This window comes from Pseudochaenichthys georgianus, chromosome 9 (genome assembly GCF_902827115.2).
Source record: "Pseudochaenichthys georgianus chromosome 9, fPseGeo1.2, whole genome shotgun sequence".
NCBI lineage: Eukaryota > Metazoa > Chordata > Actinopteri > Perciformes > Channichthyidae > Pseudochaenichthys > Pseudochaenichthys georgianus.
Genome location: NC_047511.1, coordinates 37,158,702 through 37,179,274, shown reverse-complemented (window position 1 = coordinate 37,179,274; position 20,573 = coordinate 37,158,702). Strand labels below are relative to the sequence as shown.

Here is a 20,573-nt window from a genome sequence, read left to right as displayed (position 1 = left end):
AGAGAGACCAGTTTCTATGAAGAGTGTCGAGACCAGGGGGGTCAAACTCAAATACACAGTGGGCCAAAATTAAAAAATGGGTGCTAGTCGAGGGCTTATTGAACTTATTGAAATGAACTTATTGAAATGAACTTATTGCACATATTAAACCTGGAACTAACAAAGCTTAAATGATTGCCTATAAAAACAACATTAAATAATCAGTTGCATTCATTTCTTATGGCTCTATCTGCAGCTTTTCCTCAGTCATTTCTTATGATTACATTTTCCCACAGGCCAACAACAGCTTCAAAAAACAATTTCCCTCAAAGAAAAAAGCAAACATGCCCTGTTGTCGTGAGAGAAAAAGTGCAGAATCCATTAAACTCAGGTTGCTGCTCTGTGATGCTAGCTCAAGCAGATACTTGGCATCTCATCCTGGGTGCAAGTTCATCTCATCTCGGGTCAGGCTCTGAGCGGAGGAAACCCTCAGGGTTGAGTGAAGGTGTGCGTGCAATATACCTGCGGGCCAGATCTAATAGTAATTAGAAATTATCCTGCGGGCCAAAATTAAATCCACCAAGGGCCTGATTTGGCCCCCGGGCCTTGAGTTTGACACGTGTGGTCTAGACTGTAATGGAATACCACCACACCCTCAAATGATCATTTTGAACAATAATAACTTGACCTTGAAATGTTGGGGGAAAAAGAAAAATCTTGATGACTTCAAGTAAATCTGGGACCGTGTTTGACAGCAATTCAACCATTTCAAAACATCTGTTACAAACTCTCACAGAACTTGTCAGTCTTACGCTCATTACTTCCCAAACAAATGTATATTTGCAGCAACCTTGTTATTTCATCGAATAACATGTTTAGATACTAAGGTTTAACATGCTGATTTGCCTAAGAGACGCACTCTGTTCAGATAAACTAACGGTCAGGTAGAATCCTGACATGAATGTGTTGGCAGGCCGTGATCTGTACATTTCAGCCTATCAATGATTCCTTTCACTTCTCCCCCTGAGTGTGTTGATGCTGCAGCTTTCTCCAGACGCAGCAGCAGAGAGTCTCCTTGTAATTCAATTAAACAGAGTGATACATCAGTGCCCCCCTGTGTGACGCCGATCACTCGTCTTGTTGTACATGTGCACACCGCCCGCCCCGGCTTCCACTGCATTGTTTTTACATGTGCTCGAACACATGCAGAGAGCAACACAGACACACTGACACTGGAGCACATGTGCACGTGTCAGCTGTCAGCACACTGTAGAAATACAACCACTCCATGTAGCTTGAATACATCTGATAAATGTCTATTGTTTAAAACAAATATTTGAACAACAATTTAAAAACTATTAGGGTTGTTAATGCTGCATCCAAATCATGTCCCTGTGTCATGCTGCTGTAATTTCCACAGACATGGATCTGATACCTTCAGGTGAATGACCTTGTGGCTGCAGCTATTTGAAAGGGAGGTCCATTAACTCCCACAGTGAGAGTATAAGGAATGGAAATATACTCAGTATACCTTTTTAATCCTGCTCCACCGACCCCCCCCTGACTGTTACTGGGACTTACTGCACCAACTGCACTTTCTCCCAGTGTTGCACACTGAAAGAAAAGTAGCACACGTACTATAAGAGTGTTTGATAGTTTGCAGCAATCTGCACTTTGTATGTCTCCTGGCGGCATAGAGTAAATATCACTCTAGTAAGTTTTAACAGTAGCACACAATGCATGCATGGACAGTACGATAAGTGGGCAGTCCAACTAGGCAGTGCAGTTAAGTGTGTGTGTGTGTGTGTGTGTGTGTGTGTGTGTGTGTGTGTGTGTGTGTGTGTGTGTGTGTGTGTGTGTGTGTGTGTGTGTGTGTGTGTGTGTGTGTGTGTGTGTGTGTGTGTGTGAGAGGGGGGGAGCTGGTCTTTGATCAAGCTTAACTGGCAAGTCAGGTCTTTGACACCTGAGGACAAGGCTGAAAAGGGCAGAAAAGCAGGCAGCCTCTAGGACAGAGTGTGTGTGTGTGTGTGTGTGTGTGTGTGTGTGTGTGTGTGTGTGTGTGTGTGTGTGAGGGGTGAGGAGGACGGTGAGAATTCATGCTGTGTGAGCATCCCCTCGGCAACTTACAGCTGAGAAACTGGCAGAGGTCCTCCGTGCTGCATTTACAGGCTCGGCCAGAGAAAGAGAGAAACTCCCACGACCGGTCTGCTCAGTCTGCTTCTGGAGGGGGGCTCTGCCAGGGGCACACACACACTCATACACTCACACACACTCACTTCAGTCTCTGCTGCATCAAGAGGCAGAGGAGAGCCGGAGGAGAGTACAGAGGGACGCACAGACTGGGAATACTCCAGTGGACAGGATTGTTAGGATATGTGCTAATATGCTACCGTGCTCCACAAGGGAAGCTGAGCACCGGGGAGTTTGACTGGATCACTGCACCTGCTCCATGCACACTGGTAAGCTTCATTTCTCATGAGTCAGGGAAATATAGCTCTGTTGTATTAGTTCCCATCATTATATGTTTGTGTGTAGTGTCAGACTTATTCTGCCTGCATGGGTACATACAGTACTGACCAGATCTTACTTGGAGAACCATGGAGTGGTGCAGTATTAAAACTGAAACCAGAAACACAAACTATATTCATTTGTGTTGGATCAGTACATCAGGGCTGTTTTAATAGTTAGTACATCAATAACTATTTAGAAAACTGGATTATTTTATGTGTTCGATTGATTATGTGTATGTTTTAGTTTGTGTGAGCATGCTGAGAAACCGGTCAATAGCAGAATTGCTTTATGGAAACACAGCTCCTCTGTGGGGGTGTAGTGTACAGCCCTCTGAAAACCACAATTCTAGTTTTCCATGACATCATGGAGAGGTTATCGCTCAAAGCAGCAGAAGATGACCTGATAGACTACTGCGGTGGCATGCATTGTTCACACGCTTTAGCTTTGCACAACAATATATAATATACACAGTGTAAAGTGGGGGTCAACTTTGAAAGAAAAAATTGAGAGTAATGCAAACGAATTCTCCTCATTGAACCGCTTTGACAGTAAACAATGCTGAAAGAATGCTGTCCAATCTTTGTTTTCTAGATCCACGTGGCATATTTATATTAAACAAAACACCAAACGTTTTTTTGTATTGTTTATGCAGACAGAAAGCACACTTTAGATACTGTTTGGGACTTTATTAATCTGCTGCCAGCTCTCCTGTCTCTGAAATGGCAATAACAACTACCAATTGTACAATACACAAACAGTACAAGCATTTGGAGAAACGTGGTCGAAAAGAACCAGAGCTTCTTAATGGGGATTGTGATTAACTGTAATCCACTCTATTCTTTTATAATTAGGACACGTAGGCAATGGAGTAAATAGAAATAAATCAAAAACGTCTTGGCACTTTGGGGAGAAAATCTGGTGACTCAATTTACTTCAAAAGTAAACACTTCACCGCTTGTATGTTCCATAAGCTGACGTCAAACAAATAGATAACCACTAAGACCGTGGTGAGAGATAACTTTTGTTCACCCGTTGACTTTTACACAATCAGGGAATGATTATCTTTGTCTTTCACAAACCCCCCTGCTAATGAAGGGGGCAAAGAGGTGTGGTAAAATATTAAGAGCGCAGGTAGATTGTTGTCCTTTATCAGCTGAGGATCAGAGACACCTAATCGTTAACTGCTGGCCAACATACCTGTCAAGCGAGTGTTTGAATAAAACAGAGACCAGTTTGGAGCTGAATGAGCCACTGAACCAGCAGCTCTTCTTTAATTCAGTTGATGTTAGTCATTGTTGATCACGTTCCTCAATTGCTGTTGCAGAATGCACTTGTTGAAGGTTTAGGCCAGTTATGAATGATGGTGGGTGCTTTGCTGCTCAACATTCCTGCTTTTTTTCAACCCCAGTTTATAAATCGACCTCCCGCCACCAACCAGGAGTCGCCTTTTGCTAATTCTCCCCTCTAGCATTCCAGTAACAGGTATTACATTTGCAGGGAAGTGAGTGAAACTGACAGCTTGTTTCCAGGCAGGATTATTAGCGCTGCATGGGGACAGGCCCAACAGGGAGAGAGCGGGATCTGCGTCATATGTTGTGGGGACCAAATCTGCTTAACCTACTTTAGTTTCTCACAAAATATCTTGGTGGCTTGTTGGAACTCCATGATGGCAGCTCTTTCCAATCCAATTGGTTGTTCATCACATTTTAAGTGGTAGGACAAATTATTAAAGTGGAAACATGTGATAATATGTTGCTCTGTGTGTTCAGGGAAACACACAACATCAAAGGCTCTGCTGTTTAGGCATGGCTGTCAACTTAATGCAGGATATTGTCAGGGCTTGGCTCAGATATTTGGATGCTTAGCGCTTGAATTAAGACTAAAAAGACATGAATCACAATTTGGAAAATCTGACTTGATTTTAGGGCCAAAAATCATCATCAGCTGTAGTTTTGTTTTACTTAACATTACTTCCAACAACAACTTGTATAGGGAAATATGTATCAAACAAACATTGAAGACGTTGTAAAATACTTCACTTAAAGGTGGGGTAGGTAATTTTGGAGAAACCAGCTCGACCAATGAGGGCACGAGATAAGTTTGTGCACAGATGGAAGGCTGACAGGCAGGTAGGCCATCCAGTTACTTTAGCCGGGCCGGCTCAGATGATTGGTCGTGCTTTTTAAAGCGCTACGGCTTGCACAGATGACATTTTTGCATGTATTCATTGTCAAAGCATTTCATGTATTCATTGCTATCGGGATGTTAAGAGCATTCCATGGAATATAACAAAAAGTGTTTCTGAAATAAATATGTTAACAAGTAACATGTAATGTAAAAAGTACAAACACAACATTGGATCAAAATTCTACTTCATTCAAAGTGCAATGGTGTTAAGCAGCCACACATACTAAAACAGGTCTTTTTGATCTAAATAAAAATAGTCCTCTGACTATATATATTTCTGTTCAAGATTATTGTTCGCATGATACCTAATGCATCAGTTTTACTGTGGTAGCAGGTGGAGCTAGTTATAAGATACAGCAGGTATTTAGGTCCAGTGTCAATCACTCTGAGGGGTCATGTGATGATTAATTAGAGGTGAAGGAGAGAAAACATAGATTTCTGGAATACCATAAGGGGCCCAAACTACACATTGTTTTTAGTAAAAGGTCTTAAGTGTCTTGTAACTATAGCCGTCAAATAAATTGAGTTCAGTAATAGGTTTTTTTAATGAAAATATTGCAATTACCTTAGTATTATACATTAGTACAGTCGGCTACTTTCACCCTGCAAACAAATACAATATAACTCACTCTCAGCTGCAGAGTTTGAGCCATGCAGTCGGAGATCTTTTCCAGTGCTCTATTCAACACTGCACACTTTTTTTCCCTGAAGTTCAAGGACATTAAGATGTGCTCAGAATATCAAGCAGTCCTTTGGTTGTACCTCAAAAGGATAATTTGGTGATGGATTGCACCGGGTTGAGCGATTCACCTGCCATCCACTCAGATTCATAGCGGCCAGCGCTCTGTGACTAACTACTGTATGTGTGGGGAAAATACCAGAGCTCGCAGAAATGTAAGGGCAACGTGGCAACACAACAAGGGGGATTTTAAAACTCAAGGGGCCCCTTCTTGCCTTTAAGAGTGCAGTGTGACAAGAAAGTTAATAGGTGTTAGAGAGCTGTTAATATTTAACGGTTACTCATGCAATATGCATGAACAAATCTGGTCTAATCTTGACACTTTACAATCACTTTCTGTAATAAACTACACAAACACAATCAGTCACTATGAAACGAGACAAAATGGGGCCAAATGTTTTGATAATTTGAAAGACAAAATTGTAAATTAAAAGCTACAATTTGAAACTTGAAGCAGTCAAAAAGTAAATTCAGCAAAAAGACCTGTTATTTATTTTCAAAGCATCACATCTGATCCGTCTGAGTGTCTTTTCATGTGTTTCCCTCTGTTCGTGCAGATTATGAGGAGCAGCTGATGTGTGCGATGGCCAGTCTGGACCTGCAGGATCTCTTACACACAGCTCCGTGTTATCGTTACTTCCCAACCAAGCAGCCCAGCCCGAGGATCTGACGCACCTCCCTCCCCCTGGGTGTCCCTCACTCCTGGGCCCACCATGGGAGGATGCTTCTCCAAACCCAAACCAGGTAACGGACATGTTCCCATATCTCAATCAGAGGCAGGTTACTGGACTTTGAAAGAAAACGTTCAGCAAACAAGCACCATTGTAGCTTGTTCAGGTGCTGAAAAACGACTGAAAAAAGGTGTTTCTAACAGTCCGCTCCACTACAGGGGGAGGACAAAATAAGAGCAGCATCTTACAGTCTGATGTTCTGCAACACAACAAGTTGTTATGATGAATTATTGTTTAAATTGACTCTTAAGGGGCTGAAATTCCCTCCATGGCAGTGCTTTGTGCTGTTGTTTTACAGGATTGCGTAATATTGTAAAGTGTTTATTTTTGAAATATTTATATGAATAGCGTACTGTTTTCCTCTAGGAAAAATAAAATGTATTAATAAATAATAAATAATAAAATAAATATGTGTTTAGGGATGGGTTTTTTTCATAATGAATTTCAGAGCTATCCCGCCTCCAAATCCTGTTATACATGCATCCTGCTTCCTCTGCTTGCACCAAAGTGTTTTGTGTGGGAGGAATTTAAATGCTCTCTGTGGCATCTTTGGTCAGGAGGATAACATTCAGAGACATGAATATTACAATTTACAGAACATATTTTGATACATGTTCCACATCAGGGAACTTTTTATAATTGCGGAACTGCAGCATCAGTGTGGCGATGTTTCATTTAGCATCAGATCCAGCAGCATCCAGAGGTTCTCTTCAGCTGTGGAAAGCTTTCTCTTTCTTTTCTCTGCAATTGCACCCACTATTACGATTTTCCATTGATTTTAATTAAGGCTTGCACAGCAGGATAAAATTCCTGCCAGATTACTGTGCAAGAACCGGATGATCAGCACATTTTTCCAGCCGAACAGATACAGCCTGCTGCAGTGAAAAGGGAATTACACAACCGTTGTTTAATGTTAAGAAACATAAATCAAGCTCAATCAAGCAGTGCATCATATGTCTTCAAAGGACAATATCTCTCAACAAAATTACTCTGTTATAGCCTGTTTTCTGGAAGGACAAAATAAAAACGACAAAAACAAACTGCTGGGTTGTTTATTTCACTTTAAATATGGAAATATCATTATATAAGGCAGTGGTTTTCAAACTTTTTCTGTCAGGCCCCCCCTTGGAAAAAAAAAAAAAGTCGGGCCCCGGGACGATTTTTTTTAAAAATATTGAAGTTAAAAGCATCAATCTGGTGCACTTTGAGAGCAAAATGAAGAGATCTATGGATACCTCTCTCAACACCCATTTGAAACAGAACTGTAAACAGATTTACTTTTTCTTTATGGATATTTTACAAATCACCCTTTTAAACTTTATTCTTGTTTTACTGTCATATAGTATTTCATAGCTGTTTTTCTTTTATTCTCTTATTTTTTTATAACTATAATGATCATAAAAACGTGTGCCTCGGAAATAATAGTTTACATTAATGGTGACCAAAACGTTTGAGACCCACTGAGATAACACTGAGAGAGTCCTTTAGTTCACTGAGTCTCTCAGTCTAACAGAAGAGGACTCTCCTCCACTTTGTTGTTGAAAAAACTCCTTATATCCGTTAGTGTAGCTCGCTAGCCCCAGAAGCTAACAACAACGATCTCCGGTACCAGTGCGCTCTCTCTCTCGCGCACACAAAATGGCTCGTTCCACACACACACACACACACACACACACACACACACACACACACACACACACACCACACACACACACAACACACACACACACACACACACACACACACACACACAGAGCCGAGCTTTAATGAAACACAGAGACCCAGACGTAATAGTACTGTACTGCATCATATTATTTTGAATCAATAATTTTTCAAATTATGATATATTTTTTTTATATCTTTAAAAAAAAAAATGGTATAACCATTTCCCCTCCTGGTCTCTCACGCTCCCCCTGGCATGCCTCTGTGCCCCCCAGGGGGGGCGCGCCCCCCCACTTTGAGAACCACTGATTTAAGGCATTGTAATCCTGTCAAAGTATGTTTTGCAACTTACTTATTTATGTTTAGATATAGACTGATTCAGAAGTGAATGATTTGTTTTCGAAATTAGTGGCAGTGTTACCTGTCTCTTCCCTTTCAAGGTTTTTCTGAGTCATATCTTCGGCTTTGTAAAAAGAGCCTTATACTCACTAGATGGTAAAAGGGAAAATAAAATAAAGGAGGCAAGTTTCTCCCTTACTCACATCTCCCTTCAGCATACTTCCTGCAGTCATTTGTTTCAGTTGTGGAGATGTCGCTCTCAATTTGTCCCAAAGTTGTTGACGTCTCTCCTCGCTGAAATGCAAATTCATCTTCCAAAGCAAAGGTTAAGGATGGAAATAGATTAACAGGTCAGGTACACAAGAACAATACCTCAATGCACGGGTAATATTGGTAATGCCAATATGAGTATATTACTTAGATACATGTCTATTTAATGTTGAACAGTTGATGGCATTAGGTTGGGGAGGAAGCCATTCTTCAGTCGTGTACGTGTATTGACCTGTATCGTTTGCCAGAGGTGACTAGATTTGAAAGGTGGGCAGGGTGAGTTATCTCTGACCTATCACTGTTATAGATTAGATACATGACTGGCGTGTTGTTTGCACATTTTATAATGTTATTTGTTGCGTGGATAGGTTCACGTTCTTATATGATTCTGTTTTCTTCAAGGTTGTGTCTTCCTGGTCGAATGTACTTATTGTAAGTCGCTTTGGATAAAAGCGTCAGCTAAATGCAATGTAATGTAATGTAATGGGTGAAGAGGGCAAACAGAAGTGGGCTAAGCACACAGCCCTGCAGAACACCATATTTCTGAGTGAGGTTGGAGGATCTATGCTTTCCTAACTTGACACTCTGGGCACAGTTTTGACAGAAAATCCAGAGTTCAGTACCAAATAGCTGTGTTCAGGCCCAGACTGGAATTTGGACACGAGCATGTTGGCAATGAACGGTTTGAAGGACGAACTGAAGTGGAGGAAGAGAATCCTGATGTAAAAGTAGGGTCTTTCCAGGTAATCGAATAAGAGTAAACAGATCAAGAGAGAATGATATTATCCTTCCTCTCTCTGGAACACCCGCAAAGATTGAGCCATGCAGTCAGAGATCTTTCCATTTCTTTCCATTGCTCTATTCAACACTGCAAACTTTGTTTTCTGAAGTTCAAGGAAATTAAGATGTGCTCAGAATATCAAGCAGTCCTTTTGGTTGTACGTCAAAAGGGTAATTTGGTGATGGTACTGTGTTTGTCTAATTTACTGTGATCAGTGTGAATGTGCTACATGTGTTTAATCATGCATTTTCTAAAATAGTCGATGTGTGTGTGTGCAGTTGAAGTCAAAGTGGAACTCTCTCTCCTGGAAAAAGAAAAAGAGGTGGACGGGCTGTCACCAAACGGCAAAGCGAGTCCCTTTGCCGACTCCAGACCCAATGGGGCCCTGGGACACGGCTCTGATGACGACTCCACCCCGCTCCCCCTCTACCACAAACCACGGGACTATGTGGAGGCCTCTGTCTGTCATGTTAAAGATCTGGAAAACGGACAGTAAGAAAATTACACAACAGCTCTTTTTTGTTTACAATGTGTACAGTGTACTGTGATGTTAATGACACAAATGTTAATCAAAGTGAAAAAGAAATTATCCTAATGCAAAGAGGTCGGGACAAAGTTGGCTCCTGATGCAACACACTCTCACTCCCTAAGCGTCCAATAGCGACGTTTGGTCAGTGTCCGTGGCGTCCAATTGTGACGCTCCTAGGCTCCTTCAGCGTCATAAAGGGACGCAAATAGCTTTCAACTGATTGCAATGTATTCCCATCTGCGTCGGGATTTGACGCTCATGGAAGCACGGCATTCGTTTATGCCGGCTGCCCTTAAAGGCAATGTGAGCGTCCATTCCCATTGGATAACGGAAAATTGTACACCCGGAAGTAAGTATTCCTCTTACTGTCGATTGATTTTACAGTGATATCTGCACTACTCATCGACTAAAAAACACCAGATTATCCTTGTTAATTACACAACATTGATTGGTTTGAATTGTGTGCAATGCTTTTGTATTTTTTCCCTTCGATTCGGAGAAACAACTATTTTTTCTGAGTAAAGAATGGCAGAAGACACTACACTACCCAGAATCCCCAGCTATCGTTTGGACTACACCATGTGCTCTGTTTGACAAACCCCGTTTTTTTCACCATTCATTCCGATGGCTGGCGTCTATGTCACATGATCTTCAAATTTCTCCCTGCAGAAAAAGAAAACATGGCCGAACTTCGTTTTATTCTCGGTGGAAAATGCCTATTTTAAAGTTAGTTTGGGCATTAAAATGCGTTTTGATGTCATTTGATGCGAGAAATATGAGTTGTTATTTCAGATTATGTTGTGCAGTGGATGTACATGATCTTTAGTTTGCTAGTTATTACGAAGATTACTTCAGGAAAATCGCGACGTTTTCATTGTTACCAAAGGTGGTTGCTAGGGGACGCTGCTATCGATATTATTTATGTTATGTTGTGTAACTGTTTAATGGTGTTATCTTTATTGCTACCCTGTCAATGTATAGTGTTGGTCCACAGCGCAAACATATTAGTTAACAAAATCCGCATCTAAAAGATAGCCTACGTTATTTTCCCCCTGTGCAATTCCAGTCTCATATCTCACAGCACATCGTCATTAACAAATACCGGAAACAGAACCGAAAACATTTAAAAAAAATATAATAATACTTTAATTTCGAGTGTGCTTGCTTTTTCTCTTTGAACGTCATCACATAACGGCATTGTAATACACGGTTCGGCTGCATTACATATTACATATCTGCCGTAGTTCTGTATTTATAGAGCCCTGATGAGAAGACAAACATGAGGAACTGAAAACGTGACGTGGATCATAAATATATCAGCCATTAAACAACATCGTACAGTTCTTTTCACACAATACGTCTCTTGCCGTATCAACACTAATTCGGCTCACTTTATATTTGATCCAATTGGTAGATAGGCTGTATTTACACCATAAAGGTGCACAGCTGATATAAAGGGACACCTGGTGGTTAAAGCATGTTATTGAATTTAATTATTTTTATTATTAGATATTAATACGATCCCTATAAAGTATATTCATTACTCGTTATTCTCTACTAATAGTTAATTAAAGACTGTATATAATGACTATTTTGCACATCCCTTTCAAGATTTCAAGATTTTCTAAGGTTATTGACATATCATATAGGCCTACACAACTATGTGTAGTTCTGCACTGAATGAAAAACTTGGGGTTGCAGGTTCCTCAATAGTGCATTACAAGACATCTATCAATATGTGTGCATGCCTCCAGCAATGTTAACTATGTTGAAGCACTTATTTAACTGATATTATACATAATGTATTACTCTTATAAGATGTATGTAGATATTTAATCTCCGGCCTTGTCGGTATTGAACAATCATAAATAAAGACACACAGAATTGTTAAATATAAAACACAGAATTTGTGGTGATTATACTAAAATGATTTTCAAATAAAACACCACTGCATATTTAAACTGTTACACATGCTGATGTAACGCAAATGTTCCCAACTTGGGATCAATAAAGTATATCTTATCTTAAGCTGATCGATGGCTACTGCCATATTTGCAAAATGTGCCTCTGAACCTTGACAAGTGCCATGTTTCAGGTAATGTAATGTTATCACAGGGGGTCACACACATAAGACCAGCTGTTAAATAAAGCTCTTCTGACCTTAGCTGGCGTGTGGGGTATATATAGTAATACTGCCCATAATGGGCACAAGCAATTTTCACCCATTTATTAATTATATGTTTTAAATGTGAGTGTTTCCTGTCCCCTAAACCTCCAGGGATGTACACAGTTTAATACTGGCAACTTCTTATTATGGGAAATACGAAAACGTCTTTTAAAACTACAACTCCCAGTAGAGACGTGCCATAGAGAACATGTTGCGAAACAGAATAGCCAGCATGTGTAGTTCTGGGGACGGGGTGGGGGAGGGGGGACGCGGTGGACCCGTTCAAATCCAGTTTTGGACAGTCTGCCGTGGTTCCATCCCATTTCAAGTTCGAGGCTCGATAACCCTCGGAGCACACTCTCCAATCACAGAGCTTGAGGACTATCAAGGGGTTTGTCAAACAGAGCACATGGTGTAGTCCAAACGATAGCTGGGGATTCTGGGTAGTGTAGTGTCTTCTGCCATCCTTTACTCAGAACAAATATTTGTTTCTCCGAATCGAAGGGGAAAAATACAAAAGCATTGCACACAATTTAAGCCAATCAATGTTGTGTAATTAACAAGGATAATCTGGTGTTTTTTAGTCGATGAGTAGTGCAGATATCACTGTAAAATCAATCGACAGTAAGAGGAATACTTACATCCGGGTGTACAATTCTCCGTTATCCAATGGGAATGGACGCTCACATTACCTTTAAGGGCAGCCGACACAAACGAATGCCGTGCTTCCATGAGCGTCAAATCCCGACGCAGATGGGAATACATTGCAATCAGTTGAAAGCTATTTGCGTCCCTTTATGACGCTGAAGGAGCCTAGGAGCGTCACAATTGGACGCCACGGACACTGACCAAACGTCGCTATTGGACGCTTAGGGAGTGAGAGTGTGTTGCCTGATGTGTCCTTGCTATGTTTAAATAGTGATGCATCTTTTTATGTGTCGTTTTTTTACAACTTTCAAAAGGGGTATGTATTTCCTTAAAAAGAACAAGGTGCAACTTTTTGTGTGTGTGTGGCAGGATGCGAGAGGTGGATTTGGGAAGTGGTAGAGCTTTGTTGATCAAAGAACATGGGGAGTTCTCTGCCATCGCCCACAAGTGTCCACACTACGGAGCACCTCTGGTCAAAGGTGAGTTATATATTTTTTTCGGGTATGATTTTAACAACAATTTCTTTGTTATAAGCTTGACTTATTAAGATCTTCCCTTGCAGGTGTGTTGTCAAAAGGGCATGTTCGCTGTCCGTGGCACGGTGCATGTTTCAACATCGCAACAGGAGACCTCGAGGATTTCCCCGGGCTGGACAGCCTGCCGATCTTCCAGGTGACCTTCCCCGCCGGTGCCGTCTCTTTACACATTCCCTGCCTTATCATGTCTCTAAGCACCATAAACAAGTGTACACATCACTCATGTTTGTTTGCTTCAGGTCAGAGTTGAAAAGGACAAGGTGATCATTCGTGCAAACAAGCAGGTAACAAGAGAAAGGATGAAGAGAATTTATGCAGAATTGGACATTGGTCACCTGACTGATCTGAGTTCTTTTTAAATACATTTTCAGGCTCTTCAGTCACAGAAAAGGTCAAAGCCGATGGCCCGATGCTCAGCAGTCATTAACTCCAACACGGGTTTCAGCCATGTTCTCATCATTGGCTCAGGTCAGTGTGTTTTTCTCCCGCGTACAACAAACCAAGCTCTTTAGACTGTCATTAGCAGCATCGTCCTTCAATGTCTGTTTTTCAATATTATCCTCCTCTTTTATGGTTACCTTATCCGCAGGTCCAGCAGCTCTGGTATGTGCAGAGACACTAAGGCAAGAGGGCTTCACCGACCGCATCGTCATGTGCACCATGGACAGACATCCTCCATATGACAGGCCTAAACTGAGTAAGGTTGGTACACAGACCTTGAACACATAAAACGTGACATAATTGGAGCCAAAATGTTGCGCGACAGACTGCAGAGGTGCTGTAGAGGAAACAGAAGCTCTCTGGGGAACAGCTACACAACAACAGTTCAATGTTTCATTGCCGTGCAGGAAATTAAAGATACATTTTGTTAATTGGCTGATGACCGATGTAAACCTTTTGGAAAGATTTCTTATGGAAAGATTTCTTCTTGAATTTTGTTTAATTTAATTGAATGATTTGATTGATTAACTAACTTGCTGACCCTTAGTCTTTAGAAAGCACAGCAGAGCAGCTGAGATTGCGCTCTGTGGAATTCCTACAAGATCATGACATTGAACTGCTCACAGAGAAAGAGGTGAGATAGGATGACCAATATATTAGTTTGTAACATCTAAATCGATCTTTGGCATTTTTAGCACAAATCCAACACAATAACCTGCATTACCATGCCATGTTTTCTTTAGGCTGTGGCGATAGACCTGAAAACACGATCTGTGATCTTTGAAGATGGCTTGAGGATGGAGTACAAGAAACTCTTTATTGCTACAGGAAGCAAGTAAGAAACAAACTGCTATTTCACATCATAATTAAGCAGCTGAGATTATAAATAAGAAAACTGACAGATGATTGCTTCCAAAGACCCAAAACAATGATCTACAAAGGACAGGATGTCGAGAACGTGTTCCACCTCAGGACGCCTGATGACGCCAACAGCATAGCGAGACTGGCCAACAACAAGAACGCTGTGATTGTGGGGACATCGTTTGTCGGTGAGAAAAATACACAATCTTCAAATGTTTGCTGACTGTGATAGATTCACGGGAAAATAATAATAACAAAATTAGTAGGTGTGTCAAAATTAAGTAAGTCAGAGTAAAACACATTTATTAAGTGACTTGTTTCGACTTACAGTCAAGTGTAGAAGTAACCTTTTACCTTATCACATGATTAATCACATGTGTGAACAGCCAACCAGAGACAAGGAATGACCATTACCTAACCTTAACCCTATTTGCCCCATTGCTTTAAATAAATCCTTACATTTCACATTACTCAATTAAGCTAATATAATCATATATAGATTTGATTAAAATAAATACAAAATGGATCAAATGGAAACCAAACAGTAACAGGGAAGACAATTCAGAGTCAGAGAAACATGTACATCTTGTACAATCATTCAAAGACTGTTTGTAATTTATTGTCCTGTACTGCAGCCATACTATCTTAAGTTTGCAGAAAAAGTTAACTTTAACTTAAAGTGGACCTATCATGCTATATTTGAATAATATATTGTAGGGCCATACCTATATAAAACATGTCTGTGAAGTATTTTTTTCAAAATACCAAACAGATCACGCATTTTAGCCATGCCTCATTTCGCTCTATTTGCTGTATTCCAGCCCTGTCTTTGTATGGGCTGATTCTATGACAAATGAGCCGCAGCTGACCACGCCCCCCTGCAAAGGAGGGGGGCGAGGCACGAGCATCATGTTACCATGCCACGGCAACCTCTCATTCCCCTGATAGGTGGAGAGTTGCCCATATAGGCGGAGCTCCCCGTTTCTGACGTCAGAACAATTTCAAATCTGTATCAGTCTGTATCAGATCCGTTGCAGCCCAGTTTTTAGAGATTTGGGTATGGAGGAAAAGAGAGAGGGTTGTGTTTTCTGACACTTGGTGAGTTCCCTGACTCACCGGGGACACATACTCATGTATAAAAGACGTACAAAAGTACATTTTGCATGATAGGTCCCCTTTAAGTTTAATATTTCACTTGTATCAGTTTGACTATCCCCGGTGAATGTCAAAGCTATAATTCACAGTTAACATAATTTCCATTCTCATTCAGTGACCCTGATGCCCTGCATGGAGAATCTGACATGTTTCTCCACACATTTATACATTTGTTTGGCAGCAGTGGCTCAGTCAGTAGGGGCTTGGACTGTGAGCCGTAGGGTCGCCGGTTCAAGTCCCCTACCTAAATATGGAGTGTGGACTGCTACTTGGAGAGGTCCCAGTTCACCTTCTGCCCTGCCGTGGTGGTGCCCTTGAGCAAGGCACCGGACATCCCCCTTCCCCCCTCACTCCCATTGCTCCCCGGGCGCTGTACAATAGCTGCCCACTGCTCCTAGTACTAGACTCCTGGTACTAGGATGGGTTAAAAGCAGAGAACACATGTCACTGTGTGTGCTGTGTGCTCTGCATGTGTGACCATTAAAGAGGGTTTCATCCCTCCCAATTCTTCTGTATCATTGTGCATCACTTGCTATATGAACTGTGTACCGTTTATGTGTTGTGTTTGCAGGTATGGAGGTGGCTGCAGCTCTCACTGACAAAGCTCACTCGGTCTCTGTCATCGGGATCGAGACAGTTCCCTTTAAACATGCTCTCGGGGAGAAAGTAGGGAAAGCCATAATGAAGGTAGGAACTCATCTAAAAGCACCTTAACAAACCCATAGTTATTCTCTTAGGGAAGGGAAAACATCTCACTAGTTTAAATGCAAATCACATGCATGTGATTAGTCTAGTCAAGCCCCCAGTAACCACAAGAGAGAGCCTAAATGTTTTAATGCATTATTTAATTCAGCCATCTTGTTGTTAGTGTTTTCCCACGGTAAAGGTGTTGTGTTTTGTCTGCAGCTGTTCGAGGTAAACAGGGTGAAGTTCTACATGCTGAACGAGGTGTCGGAGATGGTTGGCCAACACGGACAGGTATTCAGAAAGTGAGAGAAACAGCATGACATGATGCTCAGCAGCACTACCCTCTCATGGTTAATCCACGATGAAGATGAGTGTGTGTCAGATTTAAATCTCTTTAAAAGGTGCTGCAAACGTATTTCTGTAAAAAATAAAACCACTAAATGAGCAACTAAATTAACACTTTAAAGAGTTTAACAATCAAAAATAATTTAAGATTTTGATTGAAATGCTTCAAAACTCTCAGGGGCTGCAACTGAGAGTTGTTTTAATCATTAATATATGTTCTTATTGTTTTCTAGATTGTTCATTATTCATTTGATCTACAAAATGTCTGAAAAAGAGTAAAAATAGTCCATGCCAGTTTCCAAAGTTCAAGTTGATGTCTTGTATCCCCCCCTTACTCTTAGTAAGTGGTCAGAAAATGTTTTTAGTGGCATTAAGAGTAAGCTCCTGAAAGGAAGTGTCAAAGCTGTTCATGTAGCATTATGCATATACAGTACATGGCCTGGACATTTTGTTTTTCCTGTGCACACAGCTGAAAGAGGTGGCCCTGAAGAGTGGTAAAGTCCTACGAGCAGACGTGTGTGTCATCGGAGCAGGTGAGGTCAAAGAGGATGGGATATGTCCCTTTTTAATCCTGTTATCATTATTTACTCAGTGATAAAACAGATGCCAGAACTCCCTTTTTATGTGTGACAGCAGCTGCATATTCAACCTGTGTTCTCTTGTGTGTCTCAGGAAGTATTCCTGCAACCGGCTTCCTGAAACAGGGCGGCATCCACATGGACTCCAGGGGCTTCATCACCGTCAACAAGGTATGGCGTAAAAAGCCTTTAGTCTTCGTGAATAAGCGTTGTCCCATGATGTTAATTTACTCCTCTAAACGGTTGCTCTCAGATGATGCAGACAAGTGCTGATGGGGTCTACGCTGGAGGAGATGTGGTGGTGTTTCCTTTCCCGCCGCGCAACAACAAGAAGGTGAACATCCCTCACTGGCAAATGGCTCATGTACACGGTGAGTGTGTCCTCCTGATATCAAAGGCTGTAATACTTTACTGTTATGATGAATTCTTTAAGACTTTAAATGTTTCTTGTTTCTTTCTTTAAATGTTTCTTGTTTCTTTCTCTATGCTGACAGGAAGGGCGGCGGCTCTCAGCATGATGGGCATAGCCGCTGAGATCAAAACTGTGCCTTACTTCTGGTCAGCCATGTTTGGGAAGACCCTTCGCTATGCAGGTAAAGAATGAAGTATTAAGAGTGGTATTATAAGTCAGACATGTTGTAAGAGATCAGAGGTTGAAAAATAGCTGTGTAGTAACCACACTGCCATCTAGCTGTAAACATTTAAATTAAGACCTTAAACTGAGAGTTTGAATTGCACCTGTTTTTCTTTTTGCTGTTGACGACAGACACATACATATGTATTTTTTATCTTTAAGGGTATGGTGAAGGATTCGATGATGTCATTATACAAGGGGATCTGGATGAACTGAGATTTGTGGCGTTTTACACCAGGTGCGTAAGATTCTTAAATAAACAATAATTGTAGATTTGGTTTAAACTCCTATTGTAGTCTTTAATTGTGATTCCACATCTATTTTCTTATTGTTTTCCTCCCCTGGTGCATCTACAGGAGTGAGGAGGTGGTTGCTGTTGCCAGCATGAACTATGATCCCATTGTATCCCGAGTGGCAGAGGTCTTAGGATCCGGAAAGACGATTAAGAAACGAGATGTGGAGTAAGTCTCCTTTCAAGACTTAAATATGTTGCCGGTTACAATAGCAGTCATGTTATTTAGGTTTCACTGTGAAGAAAAACATGACAAATGTTATCACTCAGACAGGAACACACATGGAGTCGCAGAGCTTGTGACTTCAATGAAAAGTATTATAAAAACTATGGCTACTTCAGTACTGCAAGAAAAACAACACAAGCTGTCATAATACTATACAAGTTATCATAGGCAAAGTAGTGTAGACAGAGTTTTGACACTATATATATTAGTTAACCACTACTTTATCTCAAATAGGAAATGCTGTACTTAGTACATAGTTGCGTAAAGCTTATAATCTGAAGGAATTGCTGTTAAAACAATAACCACTTTATAACACTGTCAGTCACATATGAAAAACCTTTTAAAGTGTTCATTAATGTTTATGTCAACACTTGTCAACCAATACCAGCTAACTAATATTTAGAACTGCATAAAAGTGAGTTGAAATATTTAAACATATATTAACATAATGCTTATAAATTCTAAATTTGGGAGGAAGGATTAAACTAAATTGAATTTGAAAATGAACCACTTCAGTCTCTGAGTGCTGACTAAAAGAGGCAATAATTCAAATAATTCCCCTATTATTGTTATTGTGACTTTTAAAGGAACTTTATTCATTTGTTATTAAATGTGTATATTATTTGCAAACCTGACCTGTAACAATAAGTGACACCACACTTAATCAAGGTGCAGCATTACTTTAATGTTTTGCATATATTTCTGTCTGTTTGTCGCTGTGTTTTTGTTCTACTATGACTGTAGTGTTCCTCATATCTCCTGTGTCTTTCATTTCTAATAATGCAAACTCAAAATGTGAAGGATGTTTTCCAAGGCTTGGCAAGTACGGACAAATACGAGCATGTTCTATTTCAAATGTTACCTGATTGATCATATGTAGGGACTTGATAAACGTGTGTGTGTGTGTGTGTGTGTGTGTGTGTGTGTGTGTGTGTGTCTGACGGTTGCTTTTGATGGTTTGCAGGACTGGAGACATTTCTTGGCTGACTGACAAAGGCTCTCAATGACTGAATCCCATCTGAAGGACTGGAGACTTCACTATGGACACTAATGGTGCTGAGACACCGAGCAGCTATCTCAGTATGGACACACGTATATATATACACACACACACACACACACACACACACACACACACACACACACACACACACACACACACACACACACACACACACACACACACACACACACACACAGGGGAAAGGACCGTGTCTGTTGGAGACACACTTCCCTGAGGACGACACTGAAGCCTGCTCTTGCTCCTGAGAGACACTTTAAGGTGACAGATGGAGCCTACACTGTCTGAAGACACTGGATCGCTGTGTTGGCTCCTTTTTGACGATGCTGTAACGTTTCACAAACAAATCAATATTGGATTCGGCCTCTGGGCCGATGCAAGATGTAACTACTTGTACACTTTGTTTATAAGAAGCCAGGGATGGGCATTGGCATTGTTTTGTACAAATAACATTGTATATAGCTGTAATCCTGAATGCACTGCAACAAACTAAGGGCATACCATTTTAACTGAATTTTCTAAGTTTTAAATAAAAGTGTTGGCTGTATGCTTGCATACAGGCCTTAGATCTGCATGCTATAGTTTACTATAACAAGAGTTTAAAGATAATCCCCTAATCAGAGATGTTCCATCTGGTTGCAACAGCAAAATAAAGCTCAAATGTGCTCCATAAAAACCCTGAATGCAGCTTTAACAGACTCACTAACTCGCACTGCTTTCATTCATAATGAATGATAATCTTTAGGTTTACAACATCCTTTATTGGTTTCCTTGATACTGTAGTAAATTGCACAAATTACATTTAAATAATCATACTTTGATCACATAGTAGTGCTTGCACCATAGATTAATGTACTTTATAGAGAATCTCCCCTTCAGCAAATCCAATAGTAGTTTTTATAGCAGCATGTCTACTGGGATATTCTTTGTTACTTACTCAGGGAACTGAGGATTGTTGTCTTACAAAATAAGCAGAAATTAATGTGTCGCTTTTCCCCCAGTTATTGTAATGTAATGTTCATTCAGAGCTGCTTGTGATGGGTGTGAAGCGGATGGGTGATTACATCCTGCTGTGCTGATGTAACACTTGTCAAAGCATCGTTCTTCCTACAGTGAAGACTGGAAGGCCATTTTTATAACTAAACTTTTAAATAAAAGTCTTCCAACTACTCACTGCTTTACAAAACGTTATGTTCCTCCATGTTACTCCACCTGTTGTCCATGTGTGCATTATTCACCTTATTATAACCAGGA

At 40.7% G+C, this 20,573-nt stretch overlaps 1 protein-coding gene across 1 annotated transcript; it reads left to right on the top strand.

Moving 5' to 3' along the window:
• Nucleotides 1-2,164: 2,164 nt before the first annotated feature.
• LOC117452004 (apoptosis-inducing factor 3) lies at nt 2,165-20,490 on the top strand. The gene is made up of 20 exons (XM_034090406.2): nt 2,165-2,438; nt 5,974-6,160; nt 9,478-9,691; nt 12,913-13,022; nt 13,106-13,215; nt 13,319-13,363; nt 13,451-13,547; nt 13,669-13,781; nt 14,068-14,154; nt 14,264-14,355; nt 14,439-14,569; nt 16,108-16,223; nt 16,443-16,514; nt 17,038-17,101; nt 17,241-17,317; nt 17,400-17,517; nt 17,641-17,739; nt 17,943-18,018; nt 18,137-18,241; nt 19,263-20,490. Exons 2-20 carry the CDS (start codon nt 6,130-6,132, stop codon nt 19,303-19,305), a joined length of 1,800 nt encoding a protein of 599 aa, XP_033946297.1. The 5' UTR covers nt 2,165-2,438; nt 5,974-6,129; the 3' UTR covers nt 19,306-20,490.
• The last annotated feature ends 83 nt before the right edge of the window (nt 20,491-20,573 follow it).